Source organism: Coregonus clupeaformis, chromosome 16 (assembly GCF_020615455.1).
Source record: "Coregonus clupeaformis isolate EN_2021a chromosome 16, ASM2061545v1, whole genome shotgun sequence".
Classification (NCBI taxonomy): Eukaryota; Metazoa; Chordata; class Actinopteri; order Salmoniformes; family Salmonidae; genus Coregonus; species Coregonus clupeaformis.
The window spans coordinates 42,822,920-42,840,882 of NC_059207.1; the positions used below are offsets into that span (position 1 = coordinate 42,822,920).

General features: G+C 44.0%; 1 protein-coding gene across 1 annotated transcript in view; it reads right to left on the reverse strand.

Moving 5' to 3' along the window:
* The window catches only part of ptgs1 (prostaglandin-endoperoxide synthase 1), a 100,628-nt gene that overhangs the window by 64,554 nt on the left and 18,111 nt on the right, over positions 1-17,963 (reverse strand). The window contains exon 3 of the mRNA XM_041900731.2: positions 6,155-6,271. Within this exon, the coding sequence (XP_041756665.1) occupies positions 6,155-6,271 (117 nt within the window). The remainder of the gene's footprint in view (positions 1-6,154; positions 6,272-17,963) is intronic.

Sequence of the window (17,963 nt, forward strand, 5' to 3'; positions counted from 1 at the left end):
GGCCCAAAAATTTAACCCTGTGGCACCCCCATAGAGACTGCCATAGGTCCAGACAACAGGCCCTCCGATTTGACACATTGAACTCTATCTGAGAAGTAGTTGGTGAACCAGGCGAGGCAGTCATTTGAGAAACCAAGGCTATTTAGTCTGCCAATAAGAATGCGGTGGTTGACAGAGTCGAAAGCCTTGGCCAGGTCGATGAAGACGGCTGCACAGTACTGTCTATTATCGATCGCGGTTATATTATCGTTTAGGACCTTGAGCGTGGCTGAAGTGCACCCATGACCAGCTCGGAAAACGTTTGCCCACTGACAAAGACATGATCAGTCTATAATTTTAATGGTAGGTTTATTTGAACAGTGAGAGACAGAATAACAACAAGAAAATCCAGAAAAACGCGGGTCAAAAATGTTATAAATTGATTTGCATTTTAATGAGGGAAATAAGTATTTGACCCCACTTAGTACTTGGTGGCAAAACCCTTGTTGGCAATCACAGAGGTCAGACGTTTCTTGTAGTTGGCCACCAGGTTTGCACACATCTCAGGAGGGATTTTGTCCCACTCCTCTTTGCAGATCTTCTCCAAGTCATTAAGGTTTCGAGGTTGACGTTTGGCAACTCAAACCTTCAGCTCCCTCCACAGATTTTCTATGGGATTAAGGTCTGGAGACTGGCTAGGCCACTCCAGGATCTTAATGTGCTTCTTCTTGAGCCACTCATTGTCATGCTGGAATACCCATCCACGACCCATTTTCAATGCCCTGGCTGAGGGAAGGAGGTTCTCACCCAAGATTTGACAGTACATGGCCCCGTCCATCGTCCCTTTGATGCGGTGAAGTTGTCCCGTCCCCTTAGCAGAAAAACACCCCCAAAGCATAATGTTTCCACCTCCATGTTTGACGGTGGGGATGGTGTTCTTGGGGTCATAGGCAGCATTCCTCCTCCTCCAAACACGGTGAGTTGAGTTGATGCCAAAGAGCTCGATTCTGGTCTCATCTGACCACAACACTTTCACCCAGTTCTCCTCTGAATCATTCAGATGTTCATTGGCAAACTTCAGACGGCCCTGTATATGTGCTTTCTTGAACAGGGGGACCTTGCGGGCGCTGCAGGATTTCAGTCCTTCACGGCGTAGTGTGTTACCTATTGTTTTCTTGGTGACTATGGTCCCAGCTGCCTTGAGATCATTGACAAGATCCTCCCGTGTAGTTCTGGGCTGATTCTTCACCGTTCTCATGATCATTGCAACTCCACGAGGTGAGATCTTGCATGGATCCCCAGGCTGAGGGAGATTGACAGTTATTTTGTGTTTCTTCCATTTGTGAATAATCGCACCAACTGTTGTCACCATCTCACCAAGCTGCTTGGCGATGGTCTTGTAGCCCATTCCAGCCTTGTGTAGGTCTACAATCTTGTCCCTGACATCCTTGGGGAGCTCTTTGGTCTTGGCAATGGTGAAGAGTTTGGAATCTGATTGATTGATTGCTTCTGTGGACAGGTATATTTTATACAGTTAACAAACTGAGATTAGGAGCACTCCCTTTAAGAGTGTGCTCCTAATCTCAGCTCGTTACCTGTATAAAAGACACCTGGGAGGCAGAAATCTTTCTGATTGAGAGGGGGTCAAATACTTATTTCCCTCATTAAAATGCAAATCAATTTCTAACATTTTTGACATGCGTTTTTCTGGATTTTTTTGTTGTTATTCTGTCTCTCACTGTTCAAATAAACCTACCATTAAAATTATAGACTGATCATTTCTTTGTCAGTGGGCAAACGTACAAAATCAGCAGGGGATCAAATACTTTTTTCCCTCACTGTAATTGTCTGCATCACTTCCAATCCCCCATATTGGTTTTTTCTCGCAAATATATATATATATTGCTTGGTGTTCAACTCAAACCTGACCTGTTTCTTTTGACTTTGAGCTGTGATAAGGGGATCTTCGTTCATTTCACCTCATTTTGATAGTCCACACTTCACAGACATGCAGTTGACATGTTACTGAAAGTCTGTCCTTTATTGAGCATCTATAGATGGACTATGCAAAAACTTCCACAGCTTAAATGTCCTGAAAGTAGAATTGTATAGTTCCCAAAACAAACATGCCTGTTAGATATGCTGGGCCAGCCCAGGACAGAGTGTCCTAGTAGTGGAGGTTAGAGAGGAGGTGAGAAATGCAACCATCTAGTGCTATCTGCATCAATCATTACTGATCCCTGGCTCCTCTGGTATGAAAATATTTACATACGTCTGGAGTTCGAAATGCCTTCAGAAAGTATTCACACCTCTTGACTTTTTGTTGCATTACAGCCTGAATTTAAAATAGATTACATTGAGTTTTTTTGTCACTGACCTACACACAACTACCCATAATGTCAAAGTGGAATTATGTTTTTCAAAATGTTTACAAATTAATTACAAATGAAAAGCTGAAATGTCTCGAGTCAATAAGTATTTAACCCCTTTGTTATGACAAGCCTAAATAAGCTCAGGAGTAAAAGATGTTCTTAACAAGTCACATAATAAGTTGCATGGATTCACTCTGTGTGCAATAATAGTGTTAAACATGATTTTTGAATGACTACCTCATCTTTGTACCCCACACATACAATTATCTGTAAGGTCCCTCAGTCGAGCAGTGAATTTCAAACACAGATTCAACCACAAAGACCAGGGACGTTTTTCAATGCCTCGCAAAGAAGGGCACCTATTGGTAGATGGGTAAAAAAAAAAAGCAGACATTGAATATCCCTTTGAGCATGGTGAAGTTTTAATTACTCTTTGGATGGTGTATCAATACATCCAGTCACTACAAAGATACAGGCGTCCTTCCTAACTCAGTTGCCAGAGAGGAAGGAAACCACTCAGGGATTTCACCACAAGGCCAATGGTGACTTTAAAACAGTTACAGAATGTAATGGCTATGATAGGAGAAAACTGAGGATGGATCAACAACATTGTAGTTACTCCACAATACTAACCTAATTGAGTGAAAAGGAAGCCTGTAGAGAATACAAATATTCCAAAACATGCATCCTGTTTGCAACAAGGCACTAAAGTAATACTGCAAAAAAAAATGTGACAAAGAAATTAATTTTATGTCCTGAAAATAAAGTGTTATGTTTTGGGCAAATCCAATACAGCACATTACTGAGTACCACTCTCCATATTTTCAAGCATAGTGGTGGCTGCATCATGTACAGTGAGGGAAAAAAGTATTTGATCCCCTGCTGATTTTGTACGTTTGCCCACTGACAAAGACATGATCAGTCTACAATTTTAATGGTAGGTTTATTTGAACAATGAGAGACAGAATAACAACAACAAAATCCAGAAAGATGCATGTCAAAAATGTTATAAATTGATTTTTCAATTTTAATGAGTGAAATAAGTATTTGACCCCTCTGCAAAACATGACTTAGTACTTGGTGGCAAAACCCTTGTTGGCAATCACAGAGGTCAGACGTTTCTTGTAGTTGGCCACCAGGTTTGCACACATCTCAGGAGGGATTTTGTCCCACTCCTCTTTGCAGATCTTCTCCAAGTCATTAAGGTTTCAAAGCTGACGTTTGGCAACTCGAACCTTCAGCTCCCTCCACAGATTTTCTATGGGATTAAGGTCTGGAGACTGGCTAGGCCACTCCAGGACCTTAATGTGCTTCTTCTTGAGCCACTCCTTTGTTGCCTTGGCCATGTGTTTTGGGTCATTGTCATGCTGGAATACCCATCCACGGCCCATTTTAAATGCCCTGGCTGAGGGAAGGAGGTTCTCACCCAAGATTTGACGGTACATGGCCCCGTCCATCGTCCCTTTGATGCGGTGAAGTTGTCCTGTCCCCTTAGCAGAAAAACACCCCCAAAGCATAATGTTTCCACCTCCATGTTTGACGGTGGGGATGGTGTTCTTGCGGTCATAGGCAGCATTCCTCCTCCTCCAAACACGGCGAGTTGAGTTGATGCCAAAGAGCTCCATTTTGGTCTCATCTGACCACAACACTTCACCCAGTTCACCTCTGAATCATTCAGATGTTCATGGGCAAACTTCAGACGGCCCTGTATATGTGCTTTCTTGAGCAGGGGGACCTTGCAGGCGCTGCAGGATTTCAGTCCTTCACGGCGTAGTGTGTTACCAATTGTTTTCTTGGTGACTCTGATCCCAGCTGCCTTGAGATCATTGACAAGATCCTCCCATCTAGTTCTGGGCTGATTCCTCACTGTTCTCATGATCATTGCAACTCCACGAGGTGAGATCTTGCATGGAGCCCCAGGCCGAGGGAGATTGACAGTTATTTTGTGTTTCTTCCATTTGCGAATAATCGCACCAACTGTTGTCACCTTCTCACCAAGCTGCTTGGCGATGGTCTTGTAGCCCATTCCAGACTTGTGTAGGTCTACAATCTTGTCCCTGACATCCTTGGAGAGCTCTTTGGTCTTGGCCATGGTGGAGAGTTTGGAATCTGATTGATTGATTGCTTCTGTGGACAGGTGTCTTTTATACAGGTAACAAGATGAGATTAGGAGCACTCCCTTTAAGAGTGTGCTCCTAATCTCAGCTCGTTACCTGTATAAAAGGCAACTGGGAGCCAGAAATCTTTCTGATTGAGAGGGGGTCAAATACTTATTTCCCTCATTAAAATGCAAATCAATTTATAACATTTTTGACATGCGTTTTTCTGGATTTTTTTGTTGTTATTCTGTCTCTCACTGTTCAAATAAACCTACCATTAAAATTATAGACTGATAATTTCTTTGTCAGTGGGCAAACTTACAAAATCAGCAGGGGATCAAATACTTTTTTCCCTCACTGTAAAGGTTATGCTTGTAATTGTTAAGGACTGGGGAGTTTTTCAGGATAAAAAAAAGAAATGGAATGGAGCTAAGCACAGGCAAAATCCTAGAGGAAAATCTGGTTCAGTCTACTTTCCACCAGACACTGGGAGATGAATTTACCTTTCAGCAGGACAATAACCTAAAACATAAGGCCAGATATACACTGGAGTTGCTTGTCAAGAACAAAGTACATTTTTCTGAGTGGCCGAGTTACAGTTTTGACTTAAATCTGCTTGAAAATCTATGGCAAGACTTGAAAATGTTTGTCTAGCAATGATCAACAACCAATTTGACAGAGCTTGAAGAATTTTGAAAAGAATAATGGGCAAATATTGTACAATCCAGGTGTGCAAAGCTCTTAGAGACTTACCAAGAAAGACTCACAGCTGTAATCTCTGCCAAAGGTGTCTAACGTATTGACTCAGGGATGTGAATACTTATGTAAATGAGATATTTCTGTATTTCATTTTCAATACATTTGCAAAAATGTCTAAAAACATGTTTTCACTTGTCATTATGGGGTATTGTGTGTAGATGGGTGAGGAATAAAATATATTTAATCCATTTAAAATTCAGGCTGTAACACAACAAAATGTGGAATAAGTCAAGGGGTATGACTACTTTCTGAAGGCACTGTAAATGTTACATTTTTTGATAAGCAAGGTTTTGCACTGGTATGCCAATTTGAACATGGCATTAACTTTTCACCTGATATCCGTTACCTTATTTCACAACTAGCAGTATTAAGAGACATTGAAACTCATTTCATTTCGTCTTGGTATTATTCATTATTAAATGCTAGTTCAATAAAGTGATGCACTATGATTCCCAGAAACCTATCCTACAAGTGTCAATGGTACACCACAAAACATGACTGAATTTGAAACACTATTCACTATTACTCATCATGAGGATCATGTCAGGTCCCGTTAGGATGGAAGAGGGGGGATGAGAAAAATAAAGAGTTTGCAAGCTACTGGATGGATGAGGGACCGGTGGAACTCTAAAAGACGTAGACATTTCTCAACTAAACTATAACAGAGTTAGGACACAAAAATATATCCATCTCCCTGGCTTCGTAAAGCTATACCCCAGCTGTGCAGAACCCAACTACCAAAATATTAACTTTTATGGCCTGGAAATGTTATTCCCTGGTTATGTAATGCTTTCGTCTTTTCTTTTCTTTTCTTTTCTTTTCATTTTACTCATTACAAGTCCTTCTGCACATCAGGAAATGATAGCAATGTTTTGATAAGCCAGGGAGGAAAATGGAAAATGTAACTTTCATCCAAAGAATGTATAAGCAAAACATTTCACTTACGGATAGTGCAATTCTGTCCATAGAAGCCGGTGCGAGTGCAGTCACATTCATAGCGGTCAGTGCCAAACCTTAAACACACACCCCAGTTTTGACAGGGGTAATAGCAGCAGGGATTCACTGCAAATGAGAAAACATACACAGTCAATGAAAGTATCGTACTGAGCTGTTCCTGACAATTTGAACTTAGCAAGAATGCCAGAGTTTTTCCTAGTAGGACGCATATGTTTTCCTGATCAGCATAGTGCATCATTGTCATAACGACGCGCATCCATGTTGCCGGGCAAGACACAATATCCAGATGGTGTCCAATATTTCTCTAGCTAGGATGCCAGACTGAAAAATGTGCTTATAACATGAGCAGAACATCCTCTGGTCCTCTGTAGCTCAGCTGGTAGAGCACGGCGCTTGTAATGCCAAGGTAGTGGGTTTGATCCCTGGGACCACCCATACACACAAAAAAAAAATGTATGCACGCATGACTGTAAGTCGCTTTGGATAAAAGCGTCTGCTAAATGGCATATTATTATTATTATTATAATGGAGGAGGGCAACATCAAGTTCCAGCCTGAGTTCATTGTTTTGCTCATGCTAGAAGCACATTTTTCATGATGTCATCTGGCGAGCATACTCACCAGAACCACAGCTAAATGAGCTCTGAGCATGTCATCTTAGTCAGGGCCAAATCCTAACTCGAGATGTGTGCACAACCTAACCTGCTATTTTCACACAAATCTTCCATTAGCAGCGATGCAGAAGTGCATTAATAGTAAGTTGAATGATCTCCAGTTGAGATTCAGCCTATAATTAATTTACAAGCCAGGAAAGAAGAATGTTGGGACTACTAGGAGTCAGACTGGGGACGTAGAGCTGTGCTAACAGAAATGTCTGCTGCCGTGAGACAAGCAAGATGCCAACTCTCACATCCTTGGCCATGCAGTCACTATCCTGTTATGGCTTCCTGTCCTTCCCTCACAGACACGCATCCATTGAGATTTTCATAAATAGCATTTAGCATTTTCACAATGAAGAGTATGTATAAGTGGCAGTAGTTCAGCAGATCCTTCCTCATTAAGCAGGATTCTTCAGTCATTTAGATTACTGGAGTCTTTCAGTCTCTTTCTGCTAAGAGGAAACGGTTGCTTCTTGATAGGAGACAATGCCCTATACCGTGCTAGTAGTCAACTCATTCAACCGACAGGACAGATATTGGGGTGAATATTTATAGTACCAAATATGTATTAAAGCCATAGTGTTCCTAGCCCTTTCAAATGTCCATACTGAACTGGGGTGTATCCATTAAGTCTTGCACCAGAAACCGTTTCAGGACCAAACGGAATGAAATGGGGAGGGACCCACCTGGGGTGTATTCATTACGGAAAATGTTTACCATTTAAGAATGGAAGCAAACAGAGCAAAACAAGAGTTTCTATTGGACAAATTGAGGTAGGTCCCTCCCTGTTTTGTTCTGTTTGCTTCCTTTTAAGAATAGTTTTACAACAGAATTGGTGGGATGAATACACCCCTGAATTTGTCCAATAGAAACTCTTGTTTTCATTGTAAAATGTTTTCAGTTTGGAGTAAACGGTTTGTTGCAAAACGTTTTGCAACAGACTAAATATTTTGCAAAAGAGTCGGCGCAATGAGCACTTGGGAGGCCGGCGTCCCTCCAGAGTGGCCGAAAGGAACCGTTTGTATTGCCTCAAATATATAGTATATTCAATCAATAGCAAAATATAGGCTATTTTTGGGCATAATCAATATATAATTGATCTAATTAAACTGTAAATTATTAGCCTTATTACTGTTGAGTCATCCTCAATGATTCTAAATACACTATGTCCACGTATGGTTGTATTGTGTTTTTAAAACTAGCAAATAAATCAAATCAAATTAAAATCACAATGTAAGCTTTTTATAGAAACAACAAAAACAGCTTGCAGCCTCCAACTGGCTGTGGTTAGCTGGAAGGTGGCAGGCCAAATTTGAGATTAGAGAAATTCCTTGCTATTGTCTTTCAAATTAACTCATGGCTAGATGGCTTGCCTAGGGCTCATAGCAGTCCTATAGTGGGGGCTATCCGTCAGGGATGTAAATCACGTCTTGAACGGCAAACTACACTCGCCCGTTGGCGGTGGGAATTTATAGCCTAAATAGTAAGCGGAGAATAGCAAGCGGGAGAAATGTTTTGCCATCTGGGCCCCTGTTCATTAGCTTCATATTTGTTTTGTATACTTTGGAAAATGTACATAAACAATGTGCTCTTTATATGTTTTGGACATTATTTTTGCTGTTTTCAACACCCACACCAGTAGAAATCCACTTTTTCGAGCTGAAAGACGATGGCCAGAGCTTACCCATGATGTTGCACAACGATGCAAGTCAATAAGTAATCGTTTTAGTCAAAGTATGATACACACTGAACAAAAATATAAACGCAACATGCAACAATTTCAAAGATTTTACTGAGTTACAGTACATATAAGGAAATCAGTCAATTGAAATAAATTCATTAGGACCTAATCTATGGATTTCACATGACTGGGAATACAGATATGCATCTGTTGGTCACAGATACCTAAATGTAATACCTTTAAAAAAAGTAGGGGCGTGGATCAGAAAACCAGTTAGTATCTGGTGTGACCACCATTTGCCTCATGCAGCGCGACATATCTCCTTCGCATAAAGTTGATCAGGCTGTTGATTGTGGCCTGTGGAATGTTGTACCACTTATTTTTAATGGCTGTGCGAAGTTGCTGGATACTGGCGGGAACTGGAACACGCTGTCGTACATGTCGATCCAGAGCATCCCAAAAATGCTCAATGGGTGACATGTCTGGTGAATATGCAAGTCATGGAAGAACTGGGACATTTTCAGCTTCCATGAATTGTGTACAGATCCTTGCGACATGGGGCTGTGCATTATCATGCTGAAACATGAGGTAACGGCGGTGGATGAATGGCACGACAATGGGCTTCAGGATCTCGTCATGGTATCTCTGTGCATTCAAATTACCATTGATAAAATGCAACTGTGTTCGTTGTCCGTAGCTTATGCCTGCCCATACCATAACTCCACCGCCACCATGGAGCACTCTGTTCACAACGTTGACATCAGCAAACCGCTCGCCCACAGGATGCCATACACGCTGTCTGCCATCTGCCCGATACAGTTGAAACCGGGATTCATCCGAGAAGATTACACTTCTCCAGCGTGCCAGTTGCCATCGAAGGTGAGCATTTCCCCACTGAAGTCGGTTATGGCGCCGAACTGCAGTCAGGTCAAGACCCTGGTGAGGACGACGAGCACGCAGATGATCTTCCCCGAGACAGTCTCTGACAGTTTGTGTAGAAAATCTTCGGTTGTGCATAGGGCTGTGGCGGTCATCAAATTTTGTCAGCCGGTGGTTGTCATGCAAATAACTGCCGGTCTCACGGTAATTAACCGTTAATTAAAAAACACTATTAGCATCTCCTGGCTTCCACGCATAAGCTACAAGCCACTGATGTGGACCTTTGGAACATCTACATTTTAAAAAGTATAATAAATCCATTTAATATAGCCTACACCATCACAATAAATCCATTATTTATTTTAGACAGGTCAAAAGAAACATATTTCAGAAGAACAGAATAGCATATTCTGAGTTGTCCTTATTTTAGGCCCTCATCTGGCTATGCCATATGGCTTTGGGCTACACTAGTACATTTAGCAGGCAAGATTTGCTTATAATTCCGTTGCGTTATTTGATATTATTTTATAGTATGAAGAAAACAGGGAGTGGCACATGCGGCTATTCTGTGTTGAGCAGTTAACAAAGAAACAGGTCCTTCTACAGTGCATTCGGAAAGTATTCAGACCCCTTGACTTTTTCCAAAAAAATGTACGTTACAGCCTTATTCTAAAATGGATTAAAAAATAATAATAATCTCAGCAATCTACACACAATACCCCATAATGACAAAGCAAAAACAGGTTTTTAGAAATGTTTGCAAATTTATAAATAATCTCCCCCCCCCGGAAATATCACATTTACATAAGTATTCAGACCCTTTACTCAGTACTTTGATGAAGTACCTTTGGCAGCGATTACAGCCTCGAGTCTTCTTAGGTATGACGCTACAAGCTTGGCACACCTGTATTTGGGGAGTTTGTCCCATTCTTCTCTGCAGATCCTCTCAAGCTCTGTCAGGTTGGATGGGGAGCATCGCTGCACAGCTATTTTCAGGTCTTTCCAGAGATGTTACATCAGGTTTAAGTCCGGGTTCTGGCTGGGCCACTCAAGGACATTCAGAGGTTTGTCCCGAAGCCACTCCTGCGTTGTCTTGGCTGTGTGCTTAGGGTCGTTGTCCTGTTGGAAGGTGAAACTTCCAATTGCATTTACCACAGGTGGATTCCAATCAAGTTGTAGAAACATCTCAAGGATGATCAATTGAAACAGGATGCGCCTGAGCTTAATTTCGAGTCTCATAGCAAAGGGTCTGAATACTTACGTAAATAAGGTATTTCTGTTTTTCAATAAATGTGAAAAAAATTCTGAAAACCTCTTTTTGCTTTGTCATTATGGGGTATTATGTGTAGATTGATGAGGAAAACATTAATTTAATCCATTTTAGAATAAGGCTGTTAAGTAACAAAATGTGGAAAAAGGGAAGGGGTCTGAATACTTTCCGAATGCACTGTATATGCTTAATCTATAGTTATTTATGATACTTCAGTTGTGAAAAACGTTAGGCTATATGTTTTGATTTTTTAATAGATTCTAAGGCTGCATGATGCCACTAATGATGATTTGAAAAAAGTTGCATGGAAAGGCATGAGCTCTGCTCTGTTTCTTGTGCAGGCTGCACACACTTCATCAGTCTCTCATTCACAATTTGACAAGCACTTGATAATATTCTCACCCATCAGACTATTCTTAATTTAATCTTTACATATAGCCTACTAATATATGTGTGGAATTATTTTGGATTTAGAATGCCCCACAAAAAAACAAAAAAAACATGTAATCCCTAGCCTGCAGTCAAATAGTGAATTGAGGTTACATTTTCAAGGTTTTTAATGTGTAAGCATAGGCCACTCTTCCATAAGGCTAAGGGAAGCTTTCCCTAAAGTAAATGTAATTAAATTGCCAAAATTATATAGCCTAGTTAGCCTACTCCTGTCTATACAGAAATAAATAAAATCATTCAAAATAGGCTACTAAACAATGGTTTGTCCACAGAGGATCATTCGCTTTAAAAAAAAATATATGTTGTGGATTGTTTTAAAATCGGAAGGAAAGGCAGCGCGCGCAATTTGGGCACATTATTGTTGAGTTGCGACTGTCTGTGAAAGGTAGAGAGGCCAAGCCAGGGATATTGCAATATTTCAAAATAAAATTGCGGGAAAACGTAGATGGAAAGCAAATGGTTATTGCTTTAAAGAGAAGACAATTAAAAGGACTATTGTGTTTTTTTGTTATCAAAATTCTCAACTCTATTGAGCGAACAACCGTATAGCGTATCTTATTGGCACAAGTGGAGAGCATATTCACTATTTATCAATGTTGGGTCAGTGCTACTTAAAAGTTAGTTTTTGGAAAATTATTTCCTCCTCCAGTTTATTCTGTGTGTGCCTCCCCTTCTCTTAGGCTTATTATATGGACAACGTCATTTTTATTGATCTGTTTGTCAGTGTCAGCAGAGTAGGCTACTGTAACAAGGTGAGTAGGACGGAGCCAGGCGCAGGAGGTGTGAATCAAAGATTATGGTGTATTTGGCCAATACAGCAGTCCGCAGCAATGCGTAAACCAAATACAGTGTGACTTAAATGCGTACTGGGAAAACAAAACACACAGGTGAATATCCCGGCGATAAAAGTAACATAATGCTCAACACGAGCTAGCGACACCTCCAAATGGAACAATAACACACAAAGACATTGGGGAGCAGAGGGAATAATTATACAGAGACTGATGAGGGGATATGTACCAGGTGTGTGTGAAAAACAAGGCAAAACAAATGGAATGATGAAAAGAGGAGCGGCATTGGCTAGAAGGCTGGTGACGATGAATGCCAAAGCCTGCCTGAACTAGGAGATGAGGCAGCTTCGGAGGAAGTCGTGACAGTACCCACCCACCCACCCTTGACGCGCAGCTCTAGCAGCGCGCCGAGACCGGCCCTGGGGACGGCCAGGAGGACTCGGAGCAGGGCGATCCGGATGGCGACGGTGGAAATCCCGCAACAGGGAGGGATCGAGGACATCCTTCACAGGGACCCAGCACCGCTCCTCCGGACCGTACCCCTCCCACTCCACGAGGTACTGAAGGCCCCCCGCCCAACGCCTTGAATCCAGGATAGAACGGATGGAGTACGCCGGGGCCCCCTTGATGTCCAGGGGGGTAGGACCTCCCGCACCTCAGACTCTTGGAGCGAGGGGTTAATACGGTAATCAGAAGGTAGCAGCAACCTATACGTAACCTCGTTCACACTCCTCAGGACTTTGAACGGCCCCACAAATCGCGGGCCCAGCTTCTGGCAGGGCAGGCGGAGGGGCAGGTTCCGGGTCGAGAGCCAGACCCAATTACCCGGTACAAAGACCGGGGCCTCACTGCGGTGGTGGTCAGCGTTGGACTTCTGGCGACACACGGGGCGCTGGAGGTGGACGTGGACAGAGTTCCACGTCTCCGCCGCGCGCCGAAACCAGTTGTCCACCGCAGGAGCTTCGGTCTGGCTCTGATGCAACGGTGCCAGGACCGGCTGATACCCTAAAACACATTGAAATGGTGACATGTTAGTCGAGGAGTGGCAGAGAGAGAGAGTTCTGGGCATATTCGGCCCATGGCAAGAACACTGACCACTCCCCCCGGCCTGTCCTGGCAGTAGGACTGCAGAAACCTACCCACATCCTGATTCACCCATTCCACCTGCCCATTAGGTTTTTGGTGAAACCCAGAGGTCAGGCTGACTGAGACCCCCAGACGTTCCATGAACGCCTTCCAGACCCTAGATGTAAACTGGGGACCCCGGTCAGACACTATGTCCTCTGGCACCCCGTAGTGCCGGAAGAGGTGAGTAAAAAGCGGTCCACAACGACCAGGATGGTGTTGTTACCCTGAGAGAGGGGAAGATCATTTAGAAAATCAATTGATCAGTGGGACCATGGTCATTGTGGAACTGGTAAGGGATGTAACTTAGCCGCTGGAAGGTGCCTAGGTGCCTTACTCTGGGTGCACACCGAGCAGGAGGAGACATACACCCTCACGTCCTTAGCCAAGTACTTCCCAGTAAGGCAGCGCACTGTACGGCCGATGCCTGGGTGACCAGAGGAGGGGGACGTGTGTGCCCAATAGATAAGACGATCACGGACACTAAATGGCATGTACCAAAGCCCAGCTGGGCACTGAGGTGGAGATGGTTCTGTGCGTAACGCCCGCTCTATGTCCGAATCCACCGCCCACACCACCGGCGCTACAATGCAGGAGGCCAGGAGTATGGAGGTGTTATCAATGGGCATCTCCTCTGTGTCGTACAGCCGTGAAAGTGTGTCTGCCTTCACGTTCTTAGTGCCTGGTATATAGGAGAGCGTGAAATCAAACCGGGAGAAGAACGAGGCCCACCTGGCCTGGCGAGGGTTCAGCCTCCTCGCTGCCCGGATGTACTCCAGGTTACAGTCGCCATTCCAGACAAGGAAAAGGTGTTTAGCCCCCTCGAGCCAGTACCTCCACGCTGTCTGGGCTCTGACAACAGCCAACAGCTCCCGATCAACAACGTCATAGTTCTTCTCCGCCGGGCTGAGCTTCTTAGAGAAGAAGGCACAGGGGCGGAGCTTGGGTGGCGTGCCCGAGCATTGGGATAGGACAGTGCCTACCCCTACCTAGGACGCGTCCACCTCCACTACGAACGGCAATGAGGGATCGGGATGGACCAGTACCGGGGCTGAGGTGAACAGAGCCCTAAGGGTGCTGAAAGCCGTCATCCTAAGCAGACCAGCGGAGCCGGGATGGCCCACCATTCAACAGAGAGGTGATGGGGGCTGCGACCTTGCCAAAGCTCCGGATAAAACTCAAATAGTAATTGGCAAAGCCAATGAAGCGCTGCACCTCCTTAACCGTGGTTGGAGTCGGCCAATTACGCACAGCTGAAATACGGTCTCCCTCCATCTCCACACCTGAGGTGGTGATGTGGAATCCGAGGAAAGAGACGGATTGTTGGAAGAACAGACATTTTTCTGCCTTGGCATACAGGTCATGCTCCAACAGTCGCCCAAGCACTCTGCGAACCAGGGACACATGCTCAGCGCATGTAGCAGAATACACCAGGATGTCATCGATGTAGACCACCACACCGCGACCAAGAATGTCTCGAAACACCTCGTTCACAAAGGACTGGAAAACTGATGGAGCATTCATCAACCCGTACGGCATCACCAGGTATTCATTATGCCCCGTGGTGGTGCTAAATGCTGTCTTCCATTCGTCCCCTTCCCGGACACGCACCAGGTTGTACGCACTCCTGAGATCTAATTTCGTGAAGAAGCACGCCCCATGCATTGATTCAATAACTATAGCGAATTGTAATTTTATTAAGTGCATGGTAATCAATGCAAGGGCGCAGACCCCTGTCTTTCTTCTTCACGAAAAATAAACTTGAGGAGGCGGGTGAAGTGGAGGGACGTATGAACCCCTGACGTAGGGACTCGGAGACGTATGTTTCCATAGCCTCCGTTTCAGCCTGCGACAGGGGATATACATGACTTCTGGGCGGCACAGCGTCTAACCGGAGGTTTATCGCGCAATCCCCTTAGCGATGGGGTGGTGATTTGGTCGCCTGCATTTTGGAAAAGGCGTGCGCCAAATCGAGGTATTCGGGGGGAATGCACACGGAAACAACTAGACACCTACCCTGACACTCTCGCGACCACCCCGTGAGAGCCCTCTGCGGCCATGAAAAGTTGGGGTCGTGTAGTGCTAGCCAGGGAAGGCCCAACACAACAGGGAAATCAAGGGACTCAATAATATGAAACGTGATTTGCTCATTATGGGTCTCCTGCGTAAACATAGTGACTGGTGCTGTAACCTCCCTAACAAAACCTGACCCTAATGGTCGATTGTCAAGTGCTTTGATGGGCAATGGAATAGACAGGGGAACCAAAGTAATAAGTAGACTAAGAGCTAAAGACCTGTCCATAAAGTTCCAAGCTGCGCCTGAATCTACCAGCGCCTAACACTGGGGAACTACCATGTAATCAGGGAAGTTGACGTGGATGGTTAAATGCGCAGCAGAGGGCTCTGAACGAGTGTGGGTTTGTGCTACCTGGGGTGACGCGAGAGTGCCCTGCCTGCCGCCTCCAGAACCAGAAGAACTCTGATGACACCGTGCAGCAGAATGTCCTCTTCTGCCACAAGAGTGACACTGGATCTGTCATCCTCTGTTCTCCCGGAATGCTGCACCACCCAGCTCCATCGGAATGTGAGCCGGGTTGAGGGGGGGGGGGGGGGGGGGTGGGTGAAACGAGCAGGCCCCTTCCAGGACGTACTCTCGAAGCCAGCAGGTTGTCCAACCGGATGGCCATGTCCACCAGTTGGTCGAAGGTCAGAGTGGTATCCTGGCAGGCTAGCTCCCTTTGGACGTCCTCACGCAGGCTGCATCGGAAATGGTCGATGAGGGACCGCTCGTTCCACCCCGACCCAGCCGCTAGGGTTCTAAACTCCAGGGCTAAGTCTTGCGCGGTCCTCGTCCCCTGCCTCAGATGGAACAGATGCTCGCCCGCCTCTTTTCCTTCAGGGGATGATCAAAGACTGCAAAGAAATAGGCGAGCGAACTGTCCAACGCGTCTCCTCCTTCACTCCAGACCGTGTTGGCCCACTCCAGGGCTTTCCCCGAGAGGCAGGAGACGAGGGCAGACACCTTCTCCCGATCCGATGGAGCAGGGCTGATGGTGTTGAAGTAGAAGTCCAGCTGCAGGAGGCTAGAAGGCCGGGGACGACGAACGCCGAAGCCTGCCCGAACAAGGAGGGAGTCGTGACAGCTACTCTGAAATGTGTCATATTAGAAAAGATTCTGCTAATGTCTCCAGTCATATAAAGTGTACTAGAATTGTATGAAATGTGTTTATAAAAGGCCACATTTTTCCCATGCAAAGAAAGAAGAAACGTAGGCTATCTGATATAGCCTGTAGCCTACACTATACTCGCTCAGCCATGCACTGAACTTTTTTTTGCGAACAGTGATTGAGTTATATTATTAGCCTAAATGATGACTATCCAATCTACTCATCACATTACAAATAGTAGGCTATCTTACATAAGTCTGCAAATGTGATAATGTATGGAATGCTTTATTATAGAGGTACATTTTTATGGTGAAAATGTACTTCCCCAAACTTGAAACTCACGCGCCACATACTGTATGTTGTAAAGCAGATTAAATGTGCTTAGTTTCAAGAATCGAGCAATAGATATAGCAGCAAAAGAAAGATGGGATCCTCTTTTAAATAGTGGCCAGTCAAAACCAGATTAAATGTGCTTAATATTAAGAATTGAGCAATAAATATAGCAGCACGAGAAAGCTGGGATCCTCTTTTAAATAGTGGCCAGTCAAAACTATTTTCACACGCGATTGCGCAATGACTGGGTTTATAAGAACAGAGGTTTCACTAGGCTCTGTAGGCTATGGGCTCTCCATCCGTGTTGCTGGGGTGCTTGGCCTACAGGCTACATTTGGAGTCATTTGGCCATTTTAGTTGTAATAATAATAATAATAATATAATAATAATATGCCATTTAGCAGACGCTTTTATCCAAAGCGACTTACAGTCATGTGTGCATACATTTTTACGTATGGGTTGTCCCGGGGACCGAACCCACTACCCTGGCGTTACAAGCGCCATGCTCTACCAATTGAGCTACAGAGGACCACTACCCACAAACCTTATCAAAACATATAGGCTTATGGGCTATGGTACATGATGTGTGCGACTATGATTTGAAAAAGTCAACAACAAAAAAGTAATGCGCTGTTTCTTGCTGGGCATAATTCACAAGTGATAATGTCACCAATCAGACTATTTTCAATTAAATCTTGCCTTTACTTAGTTTTGATTTAGAATGGAAAAAATAAGTGTCATCGTATGGACTTAAATAGCGAATGGAGGGCGCTTTTCCCACAGTTAATTTTTATGCCAGCCTGGTAGGCTATATCCCTGTTGTAAAGCAAAGCAATGTGTTTAATATTAGGAATGTTGAGAAATAAACAAATAAAGAAAAAAAGAAATACAGTAGGCCTAGCCTATAGAAAGCTGATGGGATCCTCTTTTTAATAGAGGCAATCAAAACTCTGTTTTCTCACGCAATTGCATAGTCCATAGAAATGTTGCGCAACTTGAGCTCATGGACTCTCATGAAGTGTTTGATTTGCGATAACATTTGCATTGATGTCAGAGTGATTAGAGGTACAATAGAGTGCTGAGTACCAGGCCATTAGCGACTGGCCGTTAGCAAGTTTGGTAGGCTACTACAGTGAGGGAAAAAAGTATTTGATCCCCTGCTGATTTTGTACGTTTGCCCACTGACAAAGACATGATCAGTCTATCATTTTAATGGTAGGTTTATTTCAACAGTGTGAGACAGAATAACAACAAAAAAATCCAGAAAAGCGCATGTCAAAAATGTTATAAATTGATTTGCATTTTAATGAGGGAAATAAGTATTTGACCCCTCTGCAAAACATGACTTAGTACTTGGTGGCAAAACCCTTGTTGGCAATCACAGAGGTCAGAGGTTTCTTGTAGTTGGCCACCAGGTTTGCACACATCTCAGGAGGGATTTTG